The following is a 25,481-nucleotide window of genomic DNA, read 5'->3' on the forward strand; positions in this document are numbered from 1 at the left end:
GCAAGCTGTATGTACTTCTTTACCTTCCACAAAAGATCAGCCCTCCACAAGAAACAAGAAAAACTCCCCAAAACAAAAACTTCATCCTATTAAATTAATTAAATATGGAAGATTTACTGCAAGAAATTAACCAAGAATTGGTACATGGCACATGTAACACACAGTTTTATTTTTTACTCCACAGAAATATACTGCCACACAATAGTCTGTTTTCAAGCTGCCCGAAATGTGGGTGATTTTCAAAAGCTATCAGGGCAGTCGGGCCTGCAGAAGCTTTGATGAAGAGGAGTCCTTTTTTTTGTAAAATAGCAGACCGGGCTGGGTAGAAGACCCCCTCCTTTGTTCTGTTTTCTGCTCGCGTACACACCTGAAAACAATAATATGCCTGTTGCCATCACTGCTCTTTACAACACGACAGCAGCAAAGTCTGACACAGTGCTGCTGCTTCATTCTCGTGAGCAGCATCAAAAACGAAGAGCACTCAGAGAGCACAACGCCCACCTGAAAGGCAACGTCTTTACTAAAACTCTATTTTATTCCATTTTATTGGTACGGCGCCACTGTGTGATCATACTGAAAAAGTAAAAAGCGTGTTGTATAGCTCTCGCCATGTCCTTTCATATCATAGATTACTCGATATAGTTTTGATATAGCAAACCTGGGTACTCATGTTCCCCAACGCCTAGTATATTGTTGTAAAGTTTAAAACTAATCCATTAAAGATTGTGGGTAACATTAAGTTTTTCACATTTGTTGTGACCTGACCCGAATTTCACCAAAACTAAATCAGCTGCAGCCTGTTATTGGCATTTACCATCAAAACAAAATTAGAAAATATCTTGAAAACTGTGAATTCTTAACTGCTAACAAAAAGAACCAGTCACATACTTCCTCCCCCTTGAGGGAGAACTATTTTGTGTCACAGGACTTGACATCTGAAGCGAGTTTGAGTAACTAACAGATGAAACATGGAACGATGTCCATTCCTTTGTTTCTTTGGACACATCTGATGTGGTTTCACGGTCTCACAACAGGTACTGGTGAAGTGAATACGTTTTATTCTTAGGACACTTTTCCAAACACAGTTACAAAATGCTCACTTTCAGAGAAGCAAAAAGAATCAGACGTGTAAGATATGCCCACACATACAGATAAAAATGCTGAATCGCGATCGCTGAAACATTTTGGTGTCTGAGCGTTCAGTGTGTGTCGGCAGGTGTGTGTGTCGAAGGCCAAAGATTTACATGCTGGTCACGAGTGTGACAGTCTGTAAGACCAGGGCGCTTTACAAAAGTGCTTCACAAGGGGGATAAATCAGGCACACGAGGGAGAGCCGTGAGCCTCAAAGAACAAACTGTCATGCAGAGCTTTTGTATTTCAAGAGTAATGATACGACTTCTTCAGTCCAGCTGTGAAACTTGCAGAAAACAGCAGAGACAAACTGTCAGGCATCTTACTGTACACACAGAAACCATTTGTGACACCAGTACTGTGGTTCTGCATGCTTTTCCCCATTAAGCAAAGTTTGGAAGCAAAAAGCAGCACATTCATGAACTTTTCAGAACAATCTAACGAGAAAACACAAATCCTGATGCGAAATGGGCTCTCTGCGTTAATTTACAAAGTTTTTTCAGTAGTAAAGAAATGAGCATTTTTACTGCACTTAGGGGTGGAATTTACTGATGTGTCTGTTTCTGTCCCCGGTCTGTGTAAAAGTCTGTGCACAGTGGGGGCAGGAGTACGGTCTCTCCCCTGTGTGTATCCTCATGTGAACATTTAGTTTGTCTTTGCTAATAAAGCGTTTGCTGCAGCAGGTGCACGCATACGGTTTATCTCCCGTGTGGTAGCGCTGGTGCATCTTCAGCTCTGTCATGCGGCCATAAGTTCTACCGCACTGGGGACACTCGTAACTGGGCCGAACCTCCATGTGCTGTCTGCTGTGTAGGCGCAACCCGCTGGACGACCTGAAACTCTTACTGCACTGGGAACACTGGTAAGGTTTTTCTCCTGTGTGGATGTGCACATGTAGCTTGAGGCTCGCTGCGGATGGGAAGCCGTTCCCACAGATGGAGCAGAGATGAGGTCTCTCCCCTGTGTGGATCGTCAGGTGTTTCTCCAGCTTATTCTTGTTCAGGAACGTCCTCCCGCAGACGGAGCAGGTCTGCGGCTGCTCTCCCTCGTGTGAACTCATGTGTTCCGTCAGCTCCATCAGGGTGGAGAAAGCAAAATCGCACCGAGTGCAGGAGTAGGGCCTCTCCTTCTTGAATTTCCTGTGTTTGAGGCAGTGCTGCTCTAGATCTTCCCTCTCCTCAAAGGTTTCAATACAACAGGTGCACTGGTACGGTCTTTCTTCAGTATGAGTCCGCAGGTGATACTTCAAAGCAGTTAACTGCAGAAAGACGGTGTCGCAGTGTGGACATTTAGATTCGCGCCTGTTATGGACCATTAAGTGCCTCTTATAGTGGGAAAGCTTGAGGAAGTGTTTGCGGCACAGTGCACAGTAATACTGTTCGCTTCCATGACTTTGCTCGTGCTTCTTCAGAGCATACTCAACTTTAAACTTCTTTCCACACGTGCTGCAGGAATAAGACTTCTGATGCACCGCCATGTGTACCTCCAGTTCTTCAAGACTACCAAAGGTTTCATCACACTTTGGGCAGGTCCCCTTGTTTTCTTTCACATGTACCTCCAGGTGTTTGTTGAGGTCTTCCACAAAGGCAAAGTCTGTCTGACAATCAGGGCACGTGAAACACTCCCCATTCGATGCTTTCCTATGAGTCACTATGTGCCGTTTCAAGTGATACATTCGGCGGAATTCTTTGCCGCAGTCGCCACAGACGAGGCTTCGAGGACCCGACGCGACCTTCTTGTGTAATTTAAGGTGACTCGCAAGCGCAGCCTTCTCCTTGAACTGTTTATCGCATGCGAGACATGTCAGGCCTTCGACTGCGTGGGTTTTCTTGTGCGCTCTCATATCGAGCCAGCTACTGAAACTTTTGCCACATTTAGAGCAGATGTATTTGCCCAGATTGTGCTGGTTCCTCACATGTCGGGTCATGTGGTAGGACTGGCTAAAAGTCATGGCGCAGACAGGACAGCTGAAGGGTTTCTCCTTTGTGTGTGTCCTCATGTGTCTCATGAGTTTGTTTGGCCCTCTAAAGCGTCTGTTTATGCAGATGGGACAGAAATGGCCTTTTGTTTTCGCAGTGGCGGTGGGGTTTTCTTTCGGTCTCCCTTCATCTTGAGATGGTGCTTCATCGGAATTTCCTTCTTCCATCAAAACATTCGCTTTGGATCCCGTATCCTGAAAATCCCTGTTACCGAAAGCTGGATCGTCACTTGTTATTTCTTCAATCTTCACTTCGACTCTCTCGATTTGCTGAGAACTTTGTCCCTCTGTGTGGGTAGAGAAACTTTTGCTGTCTGACTTGACATGACTAGAAAACACGTCGCTGTTGGATAATTTTTCACGACATTCTGGATATGACAGAACATCTGACTTGTGCTTCCTCTTGTGACTTTTCAACTCTGCAAAGCTCTCTAAAGTTATCCCACAGGCAGTGCAGACATGCTGTCCTGCACCGTGCTGGTTCCTCAGGTGTCGGGTCATGTGGTACGACTGGCTGAAGCTCATAGAGCAGACAGGGCAGTTGAACGGTTTCTCCTTTGTGTGAGTCCTCATGTGTCTGGCAAGCTTGTGAGCGTCTCTGAAGCGGCGATCGGGGCAGATGGGACAGTAGGGACCTTTTGGTTTAGTTGAAAATGGATCAAAGTCCTCATCATTGGTGTTGTCGTCATCCTCAAAACCATCACTAGTTTTGTTGTACCTGTGCTTGTTCAGCTTGTGTAAAGATGAAGATGAGGCTCCATTTTCATTATCGCAAGTCAGATTGGTCTCACTAGTAGTCTGAGACTCTGCATCATTGTCATTATTACAGAGCTTATCATTGCTGTAGCAGTTACCTTTGGGTTTGAGTGACTGAGTTTTAGTCAAGCGCGTGTTTGTTTTTGACCTTTTTTCCCCACGGCGAGGCCTTCCTCTTTTAGCTTTTCTTTGAACCGGTGGTTCTAAGTCATCTCCAATGTCCACGCTGACTTCATGAATATCAAACAGCTGAGATCCATTTAGCAAGGTTTCCACTTCTTTACCAATAACTAACGCTGTGGTCAAAGTCAGACTTTCTCTCCCATTCAGAAGCCTCTCTCTGAGCTGTGGGTAGCTTGTTTTCTCAATCAGCTGATTCAAGAGGAGTTCATCCTTCAAGTGTCCATAACTGCAAGGCCTGAGCAGCTCTTCTAAAGCAGACACAAACTGATCTACAGTCTCTCCAGGCATCTGAGCCCTTTGGTGGAATTTAAGGCGGTGCATCTGAGTGGTGTGATCAGAGCTGAAGTAAGCTGTCAGTGTTGATATGGCTGCTGCGTAGGTGGTGTCATTTTGGATCAGTGTTGTGAAGATACGCTGCCCCTCCGGGCCAAGGCAGTTCTGTAAGAGCAGACACTTACTGGAGTCGACCAGCTCTTTTTCACTGAGTGCTTCGACATAGTGTTCGAACGCTTTGAGCCATTTAGACCAAAGCAAGGCTGGCTCACCGTGGACAGGCAAGAAAGGTGGAGGCGGGGACAGGATTATCAGCAGTGGCTCTGCAAGGGGCTCCAAAGCGGGGTCCTGTTTTATCACATCCTCATCTACCTTCACAGATACTTCACTCATTGTTAGGTTTTATGAAGTTTGCTCACAGGGGCTAATTTTTTCCTTCTCCCAGTCCAGTAAGACTTCACTCACTCTAAGACGTCACTCTGTGAACTCTGTGTTCCTGCCATCCGAGCTCATCTAGGAAAACAGTAAAATATACAAACACAAATTAGCTTCAGGCGTAGTTTCTCCACATGCAGATTATTTCACTAAAATACACGCCTCACTATAATTACAGCAGCTTAATACCACAGTCTAATAATAACTCACACATTCATTGAGGTTATTATTCATTTTGAGTTCATTTATGTTAATAAAGGAAAATAGCTTTACTTGTTGTAACTCTGACCTTAACCTTAAGCATGATTTGGGCGAAGACTAATTAGATCATCACTGTGTGCAAGTTTCACTACACTCTGACCAATAACGTAGGAGTGGCAGCGATTCTTGAGAATAATAGTTGGATGGTTCTCTGTGACTGAATTAAGTTGCATTATTGGTCGGTGGGATGAATGTGTTAGCAAGGTATGTTGAGCCTGTAGTCAGAGTTTTCTGTGTTATGCAGACGGCTCTCATTTTACTTGGCTAGATCACCATGCTGAATTTTGCATTTCTCAAACTGGTTGAACTGGCTGTTCAGAATTTCAGTTTCAAATCAGCTAAAAATGCCACATTTTCATTGATCTTATTTGTATTTGCTTTACATGTTTTATATGTGCAGTAGAGCAGGGCGATATGGCCAAAAATATTTATCACGACATATATTTGAAAATTTGCGATAACGATATAACCGATGATATAATTGATGCGAGACAAAATACAACTCCACAACATTACTAGCGCAAAAAGACAACCTTCCATTTATTTTCACTTAAACAAGAAGCTGGTTTTTATGTACATTAAAGCTTTATAAAAATGTAACAGTGCAAATGCAAATTCCTTGCTGAAAGTTTAACCAAAAGGCATTTCCAGTAGAAATGGGCTGACATATCCTGAGCATAACCATGTATAATATCTACTGAAGTTAAAAAGAGGTGCTTTGCAACATTAAACTGCAGTGTGCAGTACGTATTTTTCGGACCATAAGGTGCAACCTTGTATTGTGGATGGATTATCTCAGTTGTTCTCCTGACTGAAGTTTGGTCCGTTTACAGCACCCTGCCATGCGATTGCATTTGTCTCTAACTATCAGGAACTTTAACGTTAACTTTTATAAGTGGAAAAGTGTTAGCGTTCGTCCTCCAGCTTCACTGTTTATGTTATGCTAACATAGCTGTGTCGCTAGCGATCAGGTAGCACATCATTATATACCAGCTAGCCCAACTTCAGTAACCCTACAAACGTCACTGCTGTTTAGTTTCCTGTCTTCATTTATGTTGGACGTGATAGCAGAGCTGTACGTTTGAATATTTCCAGAAATCTCTCAGTCAGAACATGCTATATCATGCTTAGGTAACTAGCGAAACTAGCGAGCTAACTTCCGCTAGCTTCCTGCTAACTTCTAACTCCGTTAAATGTAATACATTTTGTTTTCATGGATGCCTGGAAGTTAAACTTCATAGTTTCACCTGGTAAAGCAGCAATGCTGATCGTTTTATTAAAGATGAAAGAATTTAGACAGTTTTTAACGCTCAGTGATGCTGCAGTGTTGTTTGACCTGAAGCATACGGAGTTTAGGACCCAGATTACTCCCAGATTTAAGAGCATCTTAGTCCAACAAATACGACAATAACGACGGCCGCTTGCATGTTCTGCAAAAAAATGTGCTTTGTGGTGTATCTGACGGACAAACACCAAACCAGTTCCACATCACTGAAGTTGCACCATTTTTACAAACCAATTCTGGTTCATCTGTTTCACTCAACAATCGGCCATGTGCGTATGAAAACAAAGGCACTGCGCATGCGCGTTTTACTCATATTCTATCGCGATAATTCATTTTCCTATTGTTGCCTAACATTATACCGGTATTACTGTGAACGGTATAATATGGCCCAGCACTAATGTGCAGCTTGTTAAGCTTCACCTTACTAACACCACAGGATGAAGCCCAGCTGTAATGCAAACTTCACATTGCATTGTCTGGCAAATTTACAAAAAAATCTATGTTTTTATGTTTGCTTCTACTATTTTTTTTTAACACTGCTGGAACACTTCCTCAAATAGTGTAACTACCTTTAAACTAGGTTATATTACTCTCACTTCCACCTTGCAAAAAGTAAAAGTGGCTTCTATGTTTTCTGAGTGGACTAGGCAGTGCTTAGCTGATTGAGTTTCTGTGAAACTCCCCTTTTTATTTGAGCACATGCAGATCCTAAAGTAGAAAGGCTGTGTTAACATAGAGAGATTATAACCAGCGCTGCGATACCTGCCACTGTCCAATTTGCACAAAACAGCTTCATCAGGGATTCAAACGGGCCATATTTTTATGGTAAGCCGTGGTGAGAGGCTGCTAGATGTCGATTGCAGTTGCAGTGAAGTTGCCTGTTTACCTGAATTGCACAGACCTGGAGAATGGTCAGCTGGCAAATGAATAGTGGACATGTGAAATTGGTCAAAAATAGAAATATGGTGCTGCACTAAAAACTGCCTTGTGATTGATTTGGTTGCCTGTACTTTGGAACACGTCAACCTGTCTGTAAACAATTACCAGCTGCTGACGAGCAAATGACTTCTTGTTCCAAAGTGACATCTTTTGAAACATGTTAGTTTTAGTAGTAGGGCACAAGGTGTCCTCTGCAGACAATCACTCCTCATACAGTCTGACAAACCCTGTATCGTTTAATTACTGCTTGGTACCATCGTTAATTGTGACAGCCAATTTTGATTTAGTTTTAGTCATAATCTTTTGACTAAAATCTTCTTTGAGTCTTATTCATAATTTAGGGATCTGAATTCTTTCAGCTTTAGTAGAATAAATCTAAAGTTTATTGTTTATTGTAAAAGTCTGTGGTGAGAGTTGCTCCACACGGTTTACAAAATGTCTTATTTTCCCTGATATCAAATGTGAAATGTTTCATTCTGGTCTCCTGGTCCTCTCAAGTGCTGACGTTTTGTCATGTGTTCATGAGAAACCGGGCAGCGAGGTTAAACGTGTACGTCTAACCTTGCTGCACAAGGACACTACTTCTGACTGGATGCCTTCCAAACTCCTCCCGCCTTTCTACAAAACTTAATTGGTTCTGATTGGATCTCTGGAATATTTTTATCTTGGTGTATTAGTTGATGAAAGCCCATCTATGAATCCTCACAGTGGTTAGGGTCGTGGGGGACTGGAGGTATCCCGGCTACCATACAGTGAGAGGCACTGTACATGCTGGACCGATCGAACAGCCAGAATTACTGGTCAAAGAAATTAATGCTGCTTGGTGGTTAGTGAGTGTTTAAAGACAAGTTGCCGTCTTCCAAAAAATTACTGTTTCAGCTCCTTGTCCATTATGGCCACCCTCTCTTTAAGCCAACTTTTCTGCCTCCTTCAGTGGAAAAACTTCAAGTGCTTAATTATAAAAATAAGCTGGACATTTTGTCTTTTCCACGCACATCAGAATCAAACTGATCACCTCCCTCAAAGAAATAATCGCAGTAGGTTATACCAGTATGATGGTGACTCTGGCCCCCTCAAAGTGAGTGACTGCGGCGCGGCCCTGCGACCAGCAACACGGTGCACGCGCTAACGGTTTTTAACGTCCCTCTTCCACAGCGTCAAAGGGAAGAGAAATTTTATAGCCACAGAGAAAAGAGGAAGCACTGAAGGAAGCATGAAGGAATGGAGGAGGACGCGAAAACTCACCAAACCAAACTGGGTCACAAGTCACGGCACGGACAGACGGACGGACGCAGAGACGGCGGGGGGAGGGACCGCAGACTCAGCTCCGAGCCGCAGCCGTCAGCATCCCGGCAGCATGCTCCTCTCTGCAGCCGCGCACTTTAAAACACTCATTACATCTAAACGCTATGCTCACAACCAAAGCATGGAGTGAAAAACATAACCGCCATGTTAGCAGAGCTTCTTCCGGACACTGCCTCCCCTCTCACGGGGGTCTGTGTCAGCGCCCCACAGCGCCCTCAGCTGGCTGGAGGGGCGTATAATCCGCGACCCTTAGCCTTAACTTTAGCGGAAACAGCTGCTTTCTTCTACTAAGACCAAAGAGGTATTTTTATATTCAATACTTCATTAACGATTAACAATTTGTTGACCACTTAAAGTGTATCCCATTAAAACAATAACGTGTCTCAGTGTCTCTGTAAGGTGTTGCACATTTTCCGGATGCATCAATGGATTTGAATAAGGCAGAAGGTAAACAGGGAAGCAAGTTTAATGAAATCTCGTTTCACCTCATTTCTTCTGATTCTTTACGGTCTGAAGATTTCCATCAGTGTTAACGAATGCTTTAACTAATTAACGTTATTTATTAAAGTATTCACCTGCTGTCTGGGATTGAAACAAAAACATGGCAGCACAATCGGTGGTGGTGTGTTGTGAAGTACCTGTGGGGAATAAATGCACCGTGAGCTGCTCAAACCAGTGTTACAGACTTTTAATGAGACTTTAAAAAAAGTTTACAGTGTGCCGCACTCTTACTCAAACTGTTTCTCTCCTGTTTGAGGGATTTCTGTGCTTTGTGTGTGTTTTTCTTCGTCTCATTATTGCTGCACGCACACTTTGGGGACACAGGATCCAAACAGTGTTACTGCTGAAGGTTGAACAATATTTTAAGTATACTTCTGCATTTGGGAAGAGACAGAGGCATCAGAAACAAATGCATGCCAAAGCCTTTTATTGGTTGAACCGACTTTTAATTTGCAAATAAACCAAAAATTGCAGATTCACTGTGTTGCAGCTGTTATTAAATTAAATTAAACTTAATTTATATATTATGTGTATAATCACAACAGCAGTTCTTCAAGGCGCTTTATAATGTAAGATAGAGATCCTATGATAATATAGAGAAAACTAACAATCAGATGACTGCCTTTGAGCAAGCACTTGGCAACTGTGGGAAGGAAAAACTCCCTGCTTTACCCTATCCGATTGGGGATGATGAGAAACAGGACAAAAAAAAACAAAACACCAGGTATGTGAGGATTTCCATTTTATACTTATGTTTCACCCACTCCGATTGCATTTGACCACATAACTTTTCCTTGTAGATGAAGAGTTTTCAGGATTTCTCATAAAAGCATACTAAACTTGTCAGTGTCTTGGTAATGATCAAACAACTTTTAAAGCTGCTGTACTTTTAAGATCGTTATCCCGTTGAAAGGTCCATGTGCAGTACATTTTCAGCTTTCAGAGAAGACTAACATATCTTCAAACACTCAGCGTGTTGCAGAATTTAAGGTTAGATCAGTTACTGCAAGCTGCACAGTCCCCGAGGGAGTGAAGTAACCGGAGCATTTCCACCACCCTTACTCACAGTGGATATGACTTTCTGCTGCTTTGGCTTGCCCTAAATGTCTTCTTACTGCTGTGGTCCCCCCAAAACCAGACTGTTTTTTGTTTTTTAGTTTAAATATATGATATGTTTGCTAAGTGCGGTTGGGAATAAAATTAAAGTTTCTGACATGCACAAATCGTTAAGGTTTTATTTACATTGAACACTACATTCACACAATTCTTTCTCTGCAGCAAAGGCTTTTCCTGACGTCCAGGTTTACACAGCAGATCCTGAAAGCAGCGTCTCAGCGCTGACATCTACGGTAATCTGAGCCTCCGACTGTAATTTCAAGGCTTTAATGGTGTGATAAATGCGGGGAACTGACTACTTTTTCTACCACTGATTGTTGGCTTTTTCAATGTAACTGAACAATTTCCAAGGGTTGTACTTGTTTTTTTTCAAAAACAAGACAATTTTCTGAAGAACATGTATTTTGATATATTAAAATTACCTTTTTGGACTTCTACCTTAAGGTTTTTAATGCGTGGCTTTAACCACCTTATACTGCAGATTTGAAAAGAGCGCAGCACGACTATAATGAATGCACTTTGCAAAAAGGCACTTCACAACACTGAATAAATCTTTAAATAAAAAAGAAAGAAAGAAAAAAAAGCTTTGGCACCCCCCTTTCCTTCTTTTTAATAAAATCCCCACAAGCAAAGCATTATTCATTCCTCTGAACATGCTACATGTGAAAACACCGCCTTAAATCGGTTTACGCAATGAAGACAATGATGCAAGGAGACACTGTTGCAACACAACGGACCACACAGACACACGGGTAAACAATGACCATTTATTCACACACTGTATGGGGCTCAGGCGTGACAGGGTGAGGCGAGGCTGTTGGCCGGCGGGGCCGGTGAGGAAACTATTAAAGTATACATGATGAGCAAAAACCTTACAGAGAAATTTTATTTGCACTTGAAGAAAAGTACAAAGTACATGTGTGGTCTGGATTGCTGCTCCTTGAGGTGATGGTGGGGCTTCATGAAGTTCAACCATACTCAGTCTGAAGGAGGAGAAACCTCTTAAACATCCCGGGCACTTGTTCCACTCTGTCAGTCACTGTGTCTTACACTAGTAAACGTCTTCTCCTCTCTCTTGTCAGTAAGTGTACGTGAATGTTCTCCAGTGCCGTTTACTTTGACTCGCACAAACATGGCCAGACTACATACAAGAGCACACGCAGTAGAAAGTAGAGTCTCCCTGTACAAAATCCATCTCACAAAATATACAAACATACGCACAGTGGCACACTTTGCTCAGCAGTGAACTACACGGACGGATGAACAAGCTTCTGAAATTAGCAACTCACACGCATGCTCGTACGCACACGTCTCACAGTGAAATTCATTTTATTTAAAAATGTAACCTCGAACAGAACAGATATGAAGTGTGTGTGTGGAGGGTGGAGAAAGCAGGGAAGGGGTCAACTCAGTGCAAGTATTATGGCTTGGGAGCACTGATAACAGGCAGTAGACGGTAAAAAAAAACATGGTTTCCATTTAGTCCACACTGTTCTCAGAAAGCACTCAGCACCCTTATTATGGATGCTGAATGCCAAAGAAGCCCTGCCACGCTCACTCTCCATCCTTTTCAAGTTAAAAACAAAAAAACAACTGTGATTATCGATTGTTTTCTTCTTCTGTGGTGGTCTTTTAAAGCTGACAGCTCCGAGTTTGTGTACGTGAACCAGCCTGTGAACAAAAGCTGCTCCGTTCTGTGCCGTCTCTTAACAACTCTCCTCAACCTTGAAGCTTCTCTCTCCCAGTGGGAGATACTGAAATGGTGCATCAGAGAGAGAGTGTGAGTGTGTGCGTTCTTGTGCACTTATGTGTAAAATACAGAAAACAGAGGATAATCTTTGTGCTGAAATCCCAGGATCCATCAGCTTGAGGTTGAATTCTCTCTTTGACAATAACACATAGTGACTAATCTAGTCATCACTCTCGGCGGAGCGTCTCTGGAATAGGCAGGAATATCAGGTGGTGAATGTGTGTTTGTGAGCACAGTGACACAGAGGCGTAAAAGAGCTGCACACACACACACACACACACCCCTGTCAACTTGGGGCCTGCGTGAACGGGGGGAGAAGGCGAGTGAGAAGTTTAAGTTTAGTCCTTCGGGGCATGAAGGGGTGATTCAACACCAGTCCGTCCCACGTCTCCTCACCTCGTCTTCTGTCTCCTTTAGTCCAAACGCACGCCAGCGCTCTCCTTTCCTTCAATACATGTGTACATGTGTGAATAGTATCTTGTGCGGATTTTGTCTCTAGAGTCAAACGAATGAGGAGAATCCCGTCACAGGCGTGCGTGACCCCGGCGGGTTGGTGTTGGGATTAACGTGCGTGTGCGCCGGCTGCCCCGTGGGTGTGTACGCGCCCCCTGTGCTGTGCTGGGTGACCACGGTCTGGTAGTAGGGTTCTGTATCTGCGGGAGCGCACTCCTCATAGCCAAAAGACGTGCCGATGCCTTTAAGCCCCTTGGGCTGCCGCTTCCAGGAGTTGTAGTAGGTGGGGTCGCTCATGTAGTGGTTAACGAAGGAGTGCTTCGGCTGCTCGTCCTCGTAGTCGCTGTCTGTCAGCTGGATACAAACCCAAACAAAGTTAGAGGTGGAAGTTTTTTAGGGAGACACAGACAGACACACAGCCTTTCAGTTAAATGATGCAGAACCAGAGGAATACTGTTTTTTTCTCTTGTCATAACCTGTCATTGGAATTACCCACAATGCAACTCTGAGATTCTGGAGTGGGACGCTAGTAGCATTTCATTTCCCTTTCAAGCCCTGGCCTCAAGCAGACGTGACGAGCAGCAGGTTGTTTTCCCCCTAAAGTTTTTTTTTGTACCTCTAAAGACCTATTAATGTTTTGATGTGTAAAATTGCTGCACTTCCTTGTTGAGATGGGCTCTAATAGATGCCAGTGTTTTGTAATTTGATAGCCGACACTTAGGACTCAACAGAAAAGGCTGGACTTGAACCGAGGACGCTGAGAGCACAGGCTCTTCTTCTTGGATGGCACGTTACCGAGCCCTTTGGCTAATTCAGCCTGATCAATCTGCTTTGGAGGCAGAAGTCTGGAGAGCTCACTGATTCTCACTATCATTCTTTCTTCTTATTTTAACTGGCAACCGCCAGTTCTACACCTTAGCCTCCTACGCCTTGCCTTGTTCTCGAGTTATCGCATTCACGAGGGGTAAAAACATTAGCATAGTGTGTAACACTTCCTCAATCAGACACACAGAAGAGCTGCCCTTCTTTTAACCGTGTAGATTTTTACAAACCATTACAGGGATGGAGCTGATAAGGAGTGGCAGGGAGGAAATGAATTTTCTTAAACAAGCTAATGTTCACAGATGTAAATGTAAACAGACTACACACACACATTGACGAAAGCAAAGATGAAACAGGAAATTAGTGTAGTTCAGTTCAGGCTTGAACCAGACAGTTTATAGTCTGTACACAAAATGATGCCCTCTGTCCTTTAACAGAACAACACAGGAGGCATTGCAGACATGCAGAAGATGTTGTATAATGTAGACCTACAGACTTATGAAAAAGACTCAGTGCTATCCTGGAAAACTAAGGATGTAGAAGCTTGTAGAAACACCTGAGGAGCAATAACTTCAATTACTACTACTAAAGGTGTTTTTCCTGACTTTATCATCTCTGGCATCGTTGTGGAGGACTTTTGGCCTACTCTTCTTTACAACATTGCAGGAATTCATTTATGCAAAGCTCTATTTAGGTCCCACCACAGCATTTCAATCAGGTTGATATCAAGACTTTGACTGGAGCATTGCAACTCCTTGATCATTTTCTTGTTCAGTCATTCTGTAGATTTGCTGCTGTGTTTGGGATCACTGTCCCGTTACATGACCAAGCTTTAGCTTTCAGACAGATGGCCTCACATTTGACTCCAGAATTATTTAGTATCGAGAGGAGTTCATGGTGGACTCAAGCAAGGTGCCCAGGTCCTGTGGCTGAAGAAAGCCCAAAGGATCACCTCTCTGCTACCGTGCTTGACAGTTGGTATGAGTTGTTTGTACTAATGTGCTCCGTTTGGTCTCCACCAAACATGGTGCAGTGCATCATGGCCAAACATATCCACTGTGGTGTCGTCTGTCCAGAGGACATTGTTCCAGAAGTCTTGTTTCTTTGCTCAGATGCAACTTTTCAAACCTAAACCACGCTGCCATGTTTGTTTTGGAGACATCCTTGTGGTAACCCCTCCAAACAAAGCACACTCGTTCAGTATTTTTTCTAATTGTACTGTCATGACCATTTAACATGTAGCTCATGGATTTTTTGCAGTTTCTCTGAGCATTGCATAATCTGAGCTTGGGCAAATTTCCTGGCATGTCCACTCCTGGGAAGTGAACACCTGAATGCTCTAGACCAGCAAACTGCAAACACCTGGTTTTACAGAGGTGCTCACACTTACAGTTAATCAGGTCAAATTGATTATGCATTTAGTTTTGATGGAAGCAGTGAGGATAAACGTAGTTTTTAACAGCCCTCTATGCAGTCTGTCAAAACTTTTGTACAATATAAAGTCATGATATGGAAAAATCAAGACGTCAAAGCGATTAACAAACAGCAAACATATATGAAGAAAATGAGCCAATGGAACGCTCTGTTTAAACTGTGTAACTAAGAGGAGGAGAGGCAGACAGGTAGAAAGACATACCTCTGACTCAGAGACCTCAGTGGGTTTCTCCGTGAGTGTGGTGCTCTCAGTGAGCACAGCTCCATTGTAGTTGTTGCAGATATCTTCATCAGAGTAGTGAAGTCCACCTGGACTGGGCCTTGGAGGAGACCTGGACATACACAAAGAAATGAAATCTGTCATGTTTTGATCAAATCCTGGATTGCGTCCGTGTGACAGAGGTGAGTGCTCACCTGGTCCCGTTCTTTTTCAGGAAGGAGTTCTTGGTGTTGAGCGTCCTGCTGTTAAGCTCCAGAGCTGTGAAACCTCCATTGTCCAGCGTTACAGACTCCTCTGCGGTGGACACGTGCTTCCCTAAAGACGAAAAACAAAACAAAATAGATGGAATTGGTTCAGATGAATATTAAAAATTCAAAGTGGTTCAGCACCACATATTGGGATTTCTTCTTGCACCGGGTTTATTTACAATCTCCTGTTTATTTGTTATGTATCCAGCTACCTCTCAAGCCTCCAAATAAGAAGCAAATCAAAGTGGGATGTGAATTTGGCAGACAGGCAATAACAGCACAGGAAACTTTAATCATTTACCCACCAATAACAGAATCAGAATCAGAAACTTTATTGTCATTGTCATGAGAACAACGAAATTAAGAATGGTCCCCGATCATTGCATCATCCCTAGCAATATCAAAATATAAATAAAACAATAAAATTCAATAAATAAAATAGATAGAATACTTAAAATACTAATAAGATATAACAGTAAAACATTCACATACATTCCCACACACATGCTTCAGACTGTGCATAGATTAACACAAGAGTGGCGTGATGGACATTTTTTTGTAGTATTCAGATGTGTTATTGCAGTTGGATAGCAGCTGTGTTTGAGTCTATTAGTCCTTGCTCTGATTGCCCTGTACCGTCTGCCTGAGGGCAACAGTTCGAACAGGGAGTGGCCAGGATGTGAGGTGTCTTTTATGATGTTTTGGGCCTTTTTAAAACAGTGGGCGTTGTGTAGAACTTCCAGTGTGGGGAGAGGGCAGCCAGTGAGAGAGATCAGCAGCTCTCGAGCCGGAGGGTTAAGCATAAAAATGAAGCAATAAAAGGAGACAATATCATGTTTTAAATTGAGGGAAATATTAGTGGAACACACCGAGCTGCTGCACAAAAAAATAAATAAATAGAAATCAGAAATGCAGTCTGCTGCCGCGTGACTCCAGCTTTGTATTCACTCTGATTACGGGGTCATACGCGCAGCTCTCCCTCCCCTCCTACACCACCTCCCTCACCCTGTTTGATCTGCTGCCCAGAGGTTGTGCCAGGGTTTCTGTGGCAACTCTGGCTAACAGCTGTCCTGATGTAACCTGGACACACACACACACACACACCAAGTGACTGCGACACAGAGGCCCACGGGGAGGAAAACAGGAAGCGAAGCCTCTACATGCTTCAACAGAGTAACTGGGTAAACTAAGACTGCTTTGTTACTGTGGGGAGGGAGCTTGTTCTTCAGCACGTTAGTAATCATCCATGACTAAAACTCCAACCCTCCGGCTCGAGAGCTGCTGATCTCTCTCACTGACCTGTGGAAGCTGAAATATAACAGAGCAGTCCACATTTGAATATCTAACAGTGCGAGTTAGAATACTGGGCTTTCAAAATACCTGCGTCGAGAACACGTTCAATTTTCCACTTGTGAAATATATTGCATAAAAACATAAATATTAAAAATAACAAAAACCAAGACTCAACTTATGCAGGTTATTGTGTCTATTGTGCTGAAAGTCACAGGAGACATGATCTTTCCTGCTCAGTGTCATTCCACAGTCTGTTTAGTTTAGTTTTATGTCACAAGCTGTGAAATAAGCAGGCATTTGTGCAATTAAAACAAAAGTCTGCTTATTTTCTGTATTGACCTAAAGCTATGTCCCTAAATGACAAGAAATTACTGCTATTAGAGGGCTTTTTTCATTGAGGTGCTCCAGGGTGCCTCTTATCCTAAATCATCTTGGAAAGGAAACAATATTGCAAGAAGATCTAAAATCAGAATAAATGTGCAGAAGCATGCACCAACTGCAACAATAACTGGAAGATAATTTAATGAATCTGTGGACGATCCATGTGAGAAGCCTGCAGAGGCTGAGAGGAACAATCTGAGTGTGACTGAAGGCAGAAAAAACTGGATCCTTTTTATAACGAAGCTAAACAAACAAGTCTCCTTGTTGCTACACAGCTTAATGCATCCCGCTGCTCGGACACCACGAAAGCATCAGAGCCACGCACCTGTCCCGCATGCCTTGTACTTGCTGCTGTGTCCATGCAGCAGCAGCGTGAAGACCAGGACCAGGATGAGGATGAGTCCCACCAATGCCATGACCAGCAAGAACCACCACTCCTCGTAGAAGGGCCGATCCGACATCGCTGCAGGCGGAGGGACAGATATCAGGGACATGCTTTAGTCCATCTAGCAGTATCCCTCACTTTATAAATAATACTTTACTCTGTACAGAAGACTTTTCATAAATGATTTAATGCATTGAAAAATTGTGAATTATGTGACGCCTGTCCAATCATTTGAATACATAGGTGTAGTTGTGTGACCCTGCCTTTAGGTGGCAGCAAAACCACATTACAATCGCAGTTACCCTCCAGCACACTGTCTCCAATAGACTGTTAGGCATTGTGGAGCTGTTCATTAGCCTTGTCTCCAGCAGTGTGTGTGTGTGTGCGCGCGTGTGTGTGAGTGTGTTTACCAGCGAGAGCAGCAGAGGGTGCACTTGGCTGTCCATAACCATAGCTATTAACAGCGATGACTCTGAACTCGTAGCTGATCCCCGACCTCAGGCGCTCCAGCGGCACTGAGACAGACCTGCTGCTCGGAGGGAGAAATCGGATGAAGGAATCCCACACCCCCTCATCTACAGAGAGAGAGAGAGAGTGGGGGAAATAGAGAGAGAGTGAGAGAGAGAGTTGTGTTTTGATGGACGGGCCTTTTTCAATCTTTAAATGTGATTAAACAAAATTATAAATTGTCAGATTACATTAAAGATGATAATGATGATGATAATGTGGTGATGACAGTGATCACAGTTATTACCCTTAATGAAAGGGGCATATCCGTTATTATCAGCAGCAGAATTATACCACAGTCTCGGCTCGCTCTCCTGCAGAGTGCTGAAAACTATTTCACACACACGTTCCCTTCCTTTATTACACCTCTGGTAATCTTTATTAGAAAATTGTGGCTGACTTGATTTGCACAGCAGGTCTCTGTGAATTTGTAGAAACCTGCACTCATAACGGTTCGGAGCAGTGTAGTGTTTAAGCTCGCCCTCTATTAATTAAAATAATTAGCACGGATGATAAAAAGATGCGTGTCAAATGAGTCAAGGCTGACCCGCGCGTGCCGTCTGTGTTCGTGCTCACCTGAGGGACGAGCCTCAATAGTGTATCCGGTAACAGAGGCTTCACCGACGTCTCCTTCTGACCACTGGATAGTGAGGTCAGAGGAAGTCTTGGTGATGGACATGTCCATGGGTGACCCAGGGGAGCCTGTCAAAGGGACACATTCAGTCTTGTTTATGACTTAATGCATTTTCATTTCCTGGAAACAAACCATAACACTGGTTAGTTTATTAATTTATGGAAATAAATGTGCCATTACATTACACAGAATAATCTAATAACATGATCTGCAGGCTTCATTTGCCAGCAAATAATAAACTAAGACCATTGTGATCTATTACAGATTAAATTCTTCATGGGTCATATGAGTTTGAGAGGAACAGAGCACCTGATTTTTTAATATGCATGCCATGTTTAACGCAGTCCACTTCCCTACGTCCAATCATTGAAAAGATAATTTACATGTAAATACTTAGAAGTGTGTGTTGTCATCATTTTTAAGTAAAATGCAGATTATCTACCAATTTCCCCTTCAAAGTCATTTCTTTGTGCACCTCTGGACCTCTTCCAGTAGGGCTGTTTGTTTGAGGTCCCTGTCTGACCTCAAACTTACACAATACCCACCTTTGGTCTTTTGATGTCCAAGGCTAAGACTCATACACCAAACTAGCTCAAAACAAAAGACCACGCAAAATACAGAGCTGAAGTAAACTAATTTTATTTAGTTAATAAACTAAAAAGAAAAGTGGAACAGGCACGTCAGAAATGTGGTGAGTGTGTGGGTGCAAGTAAGTGATGAAGTATCTAAAAAAAAGTTAAACAGAAAGCAAACAAAACCCGAACCAGCCAAGCCCCTGCTTGCTGTGGGAGAGAGAGAAGGTTAGCCCTCAGCCCTTTGTAAAACACTTAGCCAAGTGCTAACAAGTGTGTTGGATTTTGGGACCTGCATCTCAAACTCTACACACACCTCCTACACAAAACCAGGAGGAGAAAGTTAGGACCAGGAAGAGTTCCAGGGGTCATCACAGAAGTTGGATCAAGTCAGGAGTGTGCACAGGAACAAGCTTGTTTTTTTTGACATTTTTTTTGACATGCTAAAACCTCATCGCTCGGGGTCACACTGTTACTGTAACGTTGTACTGCAGCATCCCGAGGCATGCGGGGGAGAACATTTGGCGGAAAATACATGTACTGTGGCACATGTGAGTTTTTGTTCAGATCAACATCTTTCCTCACCCGATTTGCTGTTGACAAAGAAATAATCTCAAAGATAAAAGCATCTTTTAAAACCCCTTTTTCCATTATTGCAGACATTTGAAAACTTGGAAACTGTGATGAGCACATTTTACAGATTTTTTTGACCATGTAATTTCTTTAATTGTCTCAATAACCGATCATGTACAATACACTGCAATCTCTAGCTGAATCTAACATGACTCTATACAGCCAATCATACCTTTCACAGGCTGAGCAGTGATGTTTGCCTGTATTGGTGGGCCGTAGCTGACTGTGAGAGCTTGAACACTAAAAGTGTAGGTTTCTCCTTTGATCAGGTCCCGAACCTTCAGCCACCGCTGCCAACTGCCTTTCACATCAACTGTCACCAATTTAGTCACCCCTGCAGACAATCGAAGAGACGTGTCAGCACAAGAATCAACATGTACTCCTGTGAGTGTGCATATGTGTGTGCACACCTTGTATAGGAGAAGTGGGCTCGTAAATGACCCTGTAGCCTTCCACCTGTCCATTAGGACTGAGTGGAGCTCCCCAGGATACGTTGACACTTCCTCCCGTCACCTCAGAGAAAGACAGGAGACTCGGCTGGCTGGGAGCTGCAGACACATAAAGGATGTTAAAAAAAAAAAAGACATCAGAAAATTTGATGCTGCTTTGGTTGCAGGGACTTGAACTATCATCACTACATACCTGACGGCAGGGTCCGGGCCCCGCGGGGGTCACTGGGCGGTCCGTCTCCAGCCATGTTGAAGGCTGTCAGTGTGATCAGGTAAGATGTGTAGCTGGACAGGTTAGTGAGGTGCACACGGGTGTCCGGGACAAAAATCACCTTCACCTTCTCACTCTGGTTCTGCTGGTCTCTCTCCCAGTAGTGGATCTAAAAACGCAGAACAGGAACTCTGTCGGCATCACTTCATTTCTCATTTTCTTCTGTTTGTGATTCACAAGCTGTTGCACTTGGCTTAGTTGCACTTATCGAAATTAACTAGTAAATAAAAAATATTTGTGCTGTTATTTTTGAAAGTATCCTAATTGGACCTTTAGCACTTTAGTACAATGCTGCAGGTTGCCATACTTCAGAACTGATGTCTTTAAAAAGCTATTAGTTCAGTCACAGTAGATTGAGCAACCTCCTTGCGTGATTTATGCATTTGGCGCCTGATTGTAAGTAGTTGTGCAATCGCCTGCTGAAAGGCAACCTGTCTCCAAACAGTTGCAGTAAGTGTCAGACCGACTGCAATCACTCTCAGATAGTCCAGAGTCCATCTGTGTTGATGAATGCAACTCATCTGGGATGTATCTCAACTGACTGCACTGGTTTCATTCGGGTTATATTCCTACTTAAAAGCCAGATTGCAGAGCACGTCATTTTGCAGCAACTATGTCACTATTTGTGAAGAAATTTCTTTATTTCTAGTTTAAATCTATTTAATGTGAATTAAATAGAGCATCAGATTATTTGCTGATTGCATAAAACTGCCAACTTGACCTCATTCAATCTGGTACCATTCATTGTGTTAAGTGCACATAATTCTGGTTGTGCTGTGGTCAACCACTGTTTTCCGTGTTGTGACTGTAGCATAAACATGGATGCTTCACATTTGAGCAATTAAATCTAAACTGTGTGAGGTGCTACTGTATTATTGCACCGTATTTAATTTAGGTCTAGTTCAAATATGTACAACACAATCCTAATGCCCTCTGTGAAGCGTTTAAAGACACTTTAAAGGTACATGGCCATTTAGCCTCATGTATTTGCAGACTGCCCATACTCGTGGGAATAATCAATAATCATAGATGTGCCCATTAAGTTTTATGACATCAGCCAGTAATGGAGACATATAGGCTACTCTGGCAATGACTAAAATGAAACCGAACAAAGGTTATGTAACTATTGTCCCCGCACAATGTGATCAATATTAATATTAAGACCATGAGTCTTGTAGCTTATAGCATGCATACATTACATTTTAATAAAGCCAAAATTTTTGTGCAGCTGCGGTACCTATCGCATCACTTCAAAGACAGCAGAGACTCACGGAGCCTGTGGCGGGGCATTCAGACCATCACAGATTACAAGCCCCCACCACAGACCTGTGATAGCACTATCCCCCTGCTGAACGAGCTGAACACTTTCTTTGCTCGCTTTGAAGTCCAAAACAGCACCACTGCACAGAAGACCCCACCCCCTCCTGGTGACCAGGTGATGACTCTGTCCCCGGACAGCGTGAGGAGATCACTCAGCAGGATCAATGCACGTAAAGCTCCGGGTCCTGACAACATTCCTGGTCGTGTACTGAGAGACTGTGCAGTGGAACTCACTGATGTCTTCACAGACATCTTCAACATATCACTCATCCAGGCTGTCGTCCCCACATGTTTTAAAGCCACCACAATCATTCCGGTTCCAAAAAAGTCATCTCCCTCCTGCTTTAATGACTACCGTCCTGTTGCACTTACTCCCATCCTGATGAAGTGCTTCGAACGACTAGTCATGCAACACATCAAGACTGTCCTGCCCCCCTCCCTGGATCCCTTCCAGTTTGCGTATCGGCCCAACCGCTCAACCGATGATGCCATCTCCACTGCACTCCACTCGGCACTCACACACCTGGACAAAAAAGACTCATATGTTCGAATGCTGTTCATAGATTTCAGTTCAGCATTCAACACTATAATCCCCCAACAGCTCACTCAAAAACTGGTCCAGCTGGGGCTCAACACCTCACTGTGCAACTGGCTGTTGGATTTCCTCACCGGAAGACCTCAAGCAGTACGGGTCGGCAGTAATACATCCAGCACCATCATTTTAAACACAGGGGCCCCGCAGGGATGTGTGCTGAGCCCCCTCCTCTTCACTCTGCTGACCCATGACTGCACTCCATCATACAGCTCCAACCTCTTCATCAAGTTTGCGGACGACACAACGGTGGTGGGTCTCATTAGCAACAGGGATGAGACCGACTACAGAAGTGAGGTGAGACGCCTGGCCACGTGGTGTGCTGACAACAATCTCTCTCTGAATGTGGAGAAGACGAAGGAGATTGTTGTGGACTTCAGGAGAATGCACACCCAACATGCTCCTCTGACCATTGACGGAGCGTCTGTGGAGAGAGTGAGCAGCACCAAGTTCTTGGGTGTGCACATCACAGAGGATCTCTCCTGGACGTACAACACCACAGCACTGGCCAAGAAATCACAGCAGCGTCTCTTCTTTCTCCGCAAACTAAGAAGAGCAGGAGCACCAGCCCCCATCATGCACACTTTCTACAGAGGCACCATCGAGAGCATCCTGTCGAGCTGCATCACTGTGTGGTTTGGAGCCTGCAACGCGTCCTGTCATAGAACCCTCCAACGCATAGTGAGAGCTGCAGAGAGGATCATTGGTGTCTCTCTCCCCTCCCTCCAGGACATTTACAGCACCCGTCTCACTAAAAAAGCCCTTTGCATAGCGGCTGATCCCACGCATCCAATGCAAAGCTTCTTCCAGCTGCTGCCGTCGGGGAGGAGACTGCGGAGTCTCCAGGCCAGGACCAGCAGGCTGAAGGACAGCTTCATCCATCAGGCTGTCAGGAAGCTTAACTCCCTCCCGATTCTGCCCCCTCTCCCCTCTCTCCTCCACGGTCTCACTGAACTCTGTCACACACACACACACACACTCTCTAACTCACTCACTGGCCTGCACCAGTTACCAGTCACTTTGTGGAGCATTGGACTGCCATTACCTCATAAGACTTTGTGTTACACTATCTCATACCGTACATTACCAAATCTCCATTTGCACTATTTGCCTATTTGCACTACTCTGCCTGGTTTGCACTCAATGTCATTTACCCTTATATTGTATATTGTATAGCTTTCTTGTTATATGTAAAATTGTATTATATTTATTTAATTTTTTTTACTTTAAAATATTTTACTTGCATTTTTAATCACTCTTATATTTAAATGTTCATTTTCTATTTTATCTAGGGATTGAGAGTAACGAAGTTTCTATTCTCTGTATGTCCTGTACATGTGGCAGAATTGACAATAAAGTTGACTTTGACTTTGACTTGACCTTGATAAATGTGTTACTGAACTGACTTTGATGAAACTAAACATTTTTAATTTCAGGTGAGCTTCCTCTAGTGAGAAAACTCAATATACTTGCTATCTTATTACCAGAAAGCAGTGATTCAAAAGCACATCCTGTCAGAAAATCTATTCGGTGCATTAAAAACACCGTAGCGTCCGTTAGATTTACGCGCAAGTCTCGGCTGAATGTAGAATATTTCTCTAGTTAAAAAAACACTAACGGCCGATTGTATGATAGGAAATGACAGGACGTTCCCGACACATTTGCCAAATTTGACACACGACTCTGTTAATAGTGTCTTAACATTAGAAATAAAGCTACACAAGAACCTTTAAAGTGAAATGAGAAATTGCAAAGAAGCCACCATCTTTTAGATGGAATTTTTCAGCTTTAAATGGAATAATCACAAGAAACCAAATAAGGATCAGAGCACAGTTTTGCTGGAAATGAATTTATGCAGCTGAAGCATGGACATTTTCTCCAACAAGCATTCAAGGACAATCAACCACCTGCGTATCTAATCATGAAGAACACTCGGCTCACTCATTCTCAAGAAATTGTGGCCTTTTATAAGCACAGACGCACTGGTCTACTGGCATGCTTTGATTGATGTGCTGGACCATAAAGATGCATACCAAGTTTGGGACTGCTAGATATAATAATATGATAAATTTGATGTATTTGGCATTAGTATCATGTAGCAGTATGAAAGATTATGATAGATCTGCTTAAATTCTTTATAAAGCAATGAAAGGCAACAAGAACAGCAACTTTTACCAGGTCTGTTTTTAAATGCACGTATGCTTTTTCTGCCAAATTAAGACACTCAATGTTTCCGAAAACTGTCTCCATGCAGCTTGGTGTAAAAAGTTAAACACGGCCAGGAGCGATGCAAAGGGGGTCCATTTTGTTATTGCTCCTAATATAGACAGCACTACGGAGCACCATAAGCTATTTTTACAACTTCCAAACTTGGAGGTAGCAGCTTCCGAGTAGCACTTGAGGGCAGCATTATGCTGTGGCTGTCCTTCCACATGCTCTTAGAATAATGAGATACAGAATTACTCATCCATATGCTCAATTTAAAATCAAGATGTATTACCTCCTGCAAAAGGGGAGGGTTTCCATTTTAAAAATTTCATTTTAGAAAATAGGCAGTATCTCTCGTGGTACTTTAAAGGAATGGCTGTAAAAGGTCCAGGTCACTTTGTAATCCACTCCACTGTTGTTTAGTGGCTCTATTTTGGTATTCAGTAGGAGTGTGAGACACTTAGGATTACTCTAAAAACAATTTGAATCTGTCATGGATGAAAATGATCGGGATATTATTTGATAAGATCAAGAACCCTAAATGGATTTTCCAGCCATTTTCTTTTGTTGAAGGATGTTTAGGATGGATGGATCTTATCTTTTCCAGGCTTTGTTTCTATATCATTCCTGTTACAAATGACTGACCTATTTTTTGTGGGAATATCACGATGGATGTCGTAAGCTTGTAATTATCTTAGAAAGGAAAAAAACCAGAGAAAAACCTGAAGCCTGCAAACAAAGGACTGATTCATATCTAAAAGTTTGTCATTGATGGCCAGATTAACATTTTATAAAGTGCAACCTTTTATCTCTGCTCAGCAGGACCGGCACAGCTGGGTATTACTCATTACCCCTCGCTCATAATGTTCAATGTGATTGACAAGCTCTCTACAGCATTTCAGTCAACTAAAGGTACAATACAAAACACTTTCACATTAGAACGTCTAAAAACAACTCAACTGCTGTTCACAGTGTTTTTTTGACTTACTTGTGTACTTGCATTTCCCAAAAACATTCACAGTAAAGAGCCTGAACCTTTAAAGAACCTTTAAAGCCCATCCAGCAACAACATCTATTTGATGCATTAACAAAGCTTCCCTGCTGTTAATAATGCTACCAAGGTGCGTATCCACTGCAATGCACTGT

General features: G+C 43.1%; 2 protein-coding genes across 3 annotated transcripts in view; both read right to left on the reverse strand.

Moving 5' to 3' along the window:
- Positions 1 to 161: 161 nt before the first annotated feature.
- On the reverse strand, positions 162 to 8,740 carry LOC146667768 (uncharacterized). The gene is made up of 2 exons (XM_085409446.1): positions 8,487 to 8,740; positions 162 to 4,834 (listed from the first exon to the last, which is right to left on the reverse strand). Exon 2 carries the CDS (start codon positions 4,712 to 4,714, stop codon positions 1,664 to 1,666), a length of 3,051 nt encoding a protein of 1,016 aa, XP_085265572.1. The 5' UTR covers positions 4,715 to 4,834; positions 8,487 to 8,740; the 3' UTR covers positions 162 to 1,663.
- Positions 8,741 to 11,693: 2,953 nt separating this feature from the next.
- Positions 11,694 to 25,481, reverse strand: part of LOC146667769 (protein sidekick-1-like) — a 289,559-nt gene continuing 275,771 nt past the window's right edge. For both annotated transcript variants that reach the window (XM_085409457.1, XM_085409456.1), the window contains 9 exons: positions 20,138 to 20,324; positions 19,906 to 20,043; positions 19,668 to 19,829; positions 18,233 to 18,358; positions 17,560 to 17,724; positions 17,090 to 17,227; positions 15,037 to 15,157; positions 14,825 to 14,954; positions 11,694 to 12,720 (listed from right to left, as the gene is read on the reverse strand). In XM_085409457.1, the coding sequence (XP_085265583.1) occupies positions 12,415 to 12,720; positions 14,825 to 14,954; positions 15,037 to 15,157; positions 17,090 to 17,227; positions 17,560 to 17,724; positions 18,233 to 18,358; positions 19,668 to 19,829; positions 19,906 to 20,043; positions 20,138 to 20,324 (1,473 nt within the window). In that variant the 3' untranslated portion in view covers positions 11,694 to 12,414. The remainder of the gene's footprint in view (positions 12,721 to 14,824; positions 14,955 to 15,036; positions 15,158 to 17,089; positions 17,228 to 17,559; positions 17,725 to 18,232; positions 18,359 to 19,667; positions 19,830 to 19,905; positions 20,044 to 20,137; positions 20,325 to 25,481) is intronic.

The sequence above is a fragment of the Rhamphochromis longiceps genome, linkage group LG6 (assembly GCF_057381845.1).
Source record: "Rhamphochromis longiceps isolate RC_006_pf linkage group LG6, R_longiceps_female_GT1.1, whole genome shotgun sequence".
Classification (NCBI taxonomy): domain Eukaryota; kingdom Metazoa; phylum Chordata; class Actinopteri; order Cichliformes; family Cichlidae; genus Rhamphochromis; species Rhamphochromis longiceps.

Coding starts and splice junctions, on each gene's coding strand:
- LOC146667768 (XM_085409446.1), bottom strand. CDS start 4,714: ATGAGTGAAGTATCTGTGAAGGTAGATGAGGATGTGATAAAACAGGAC.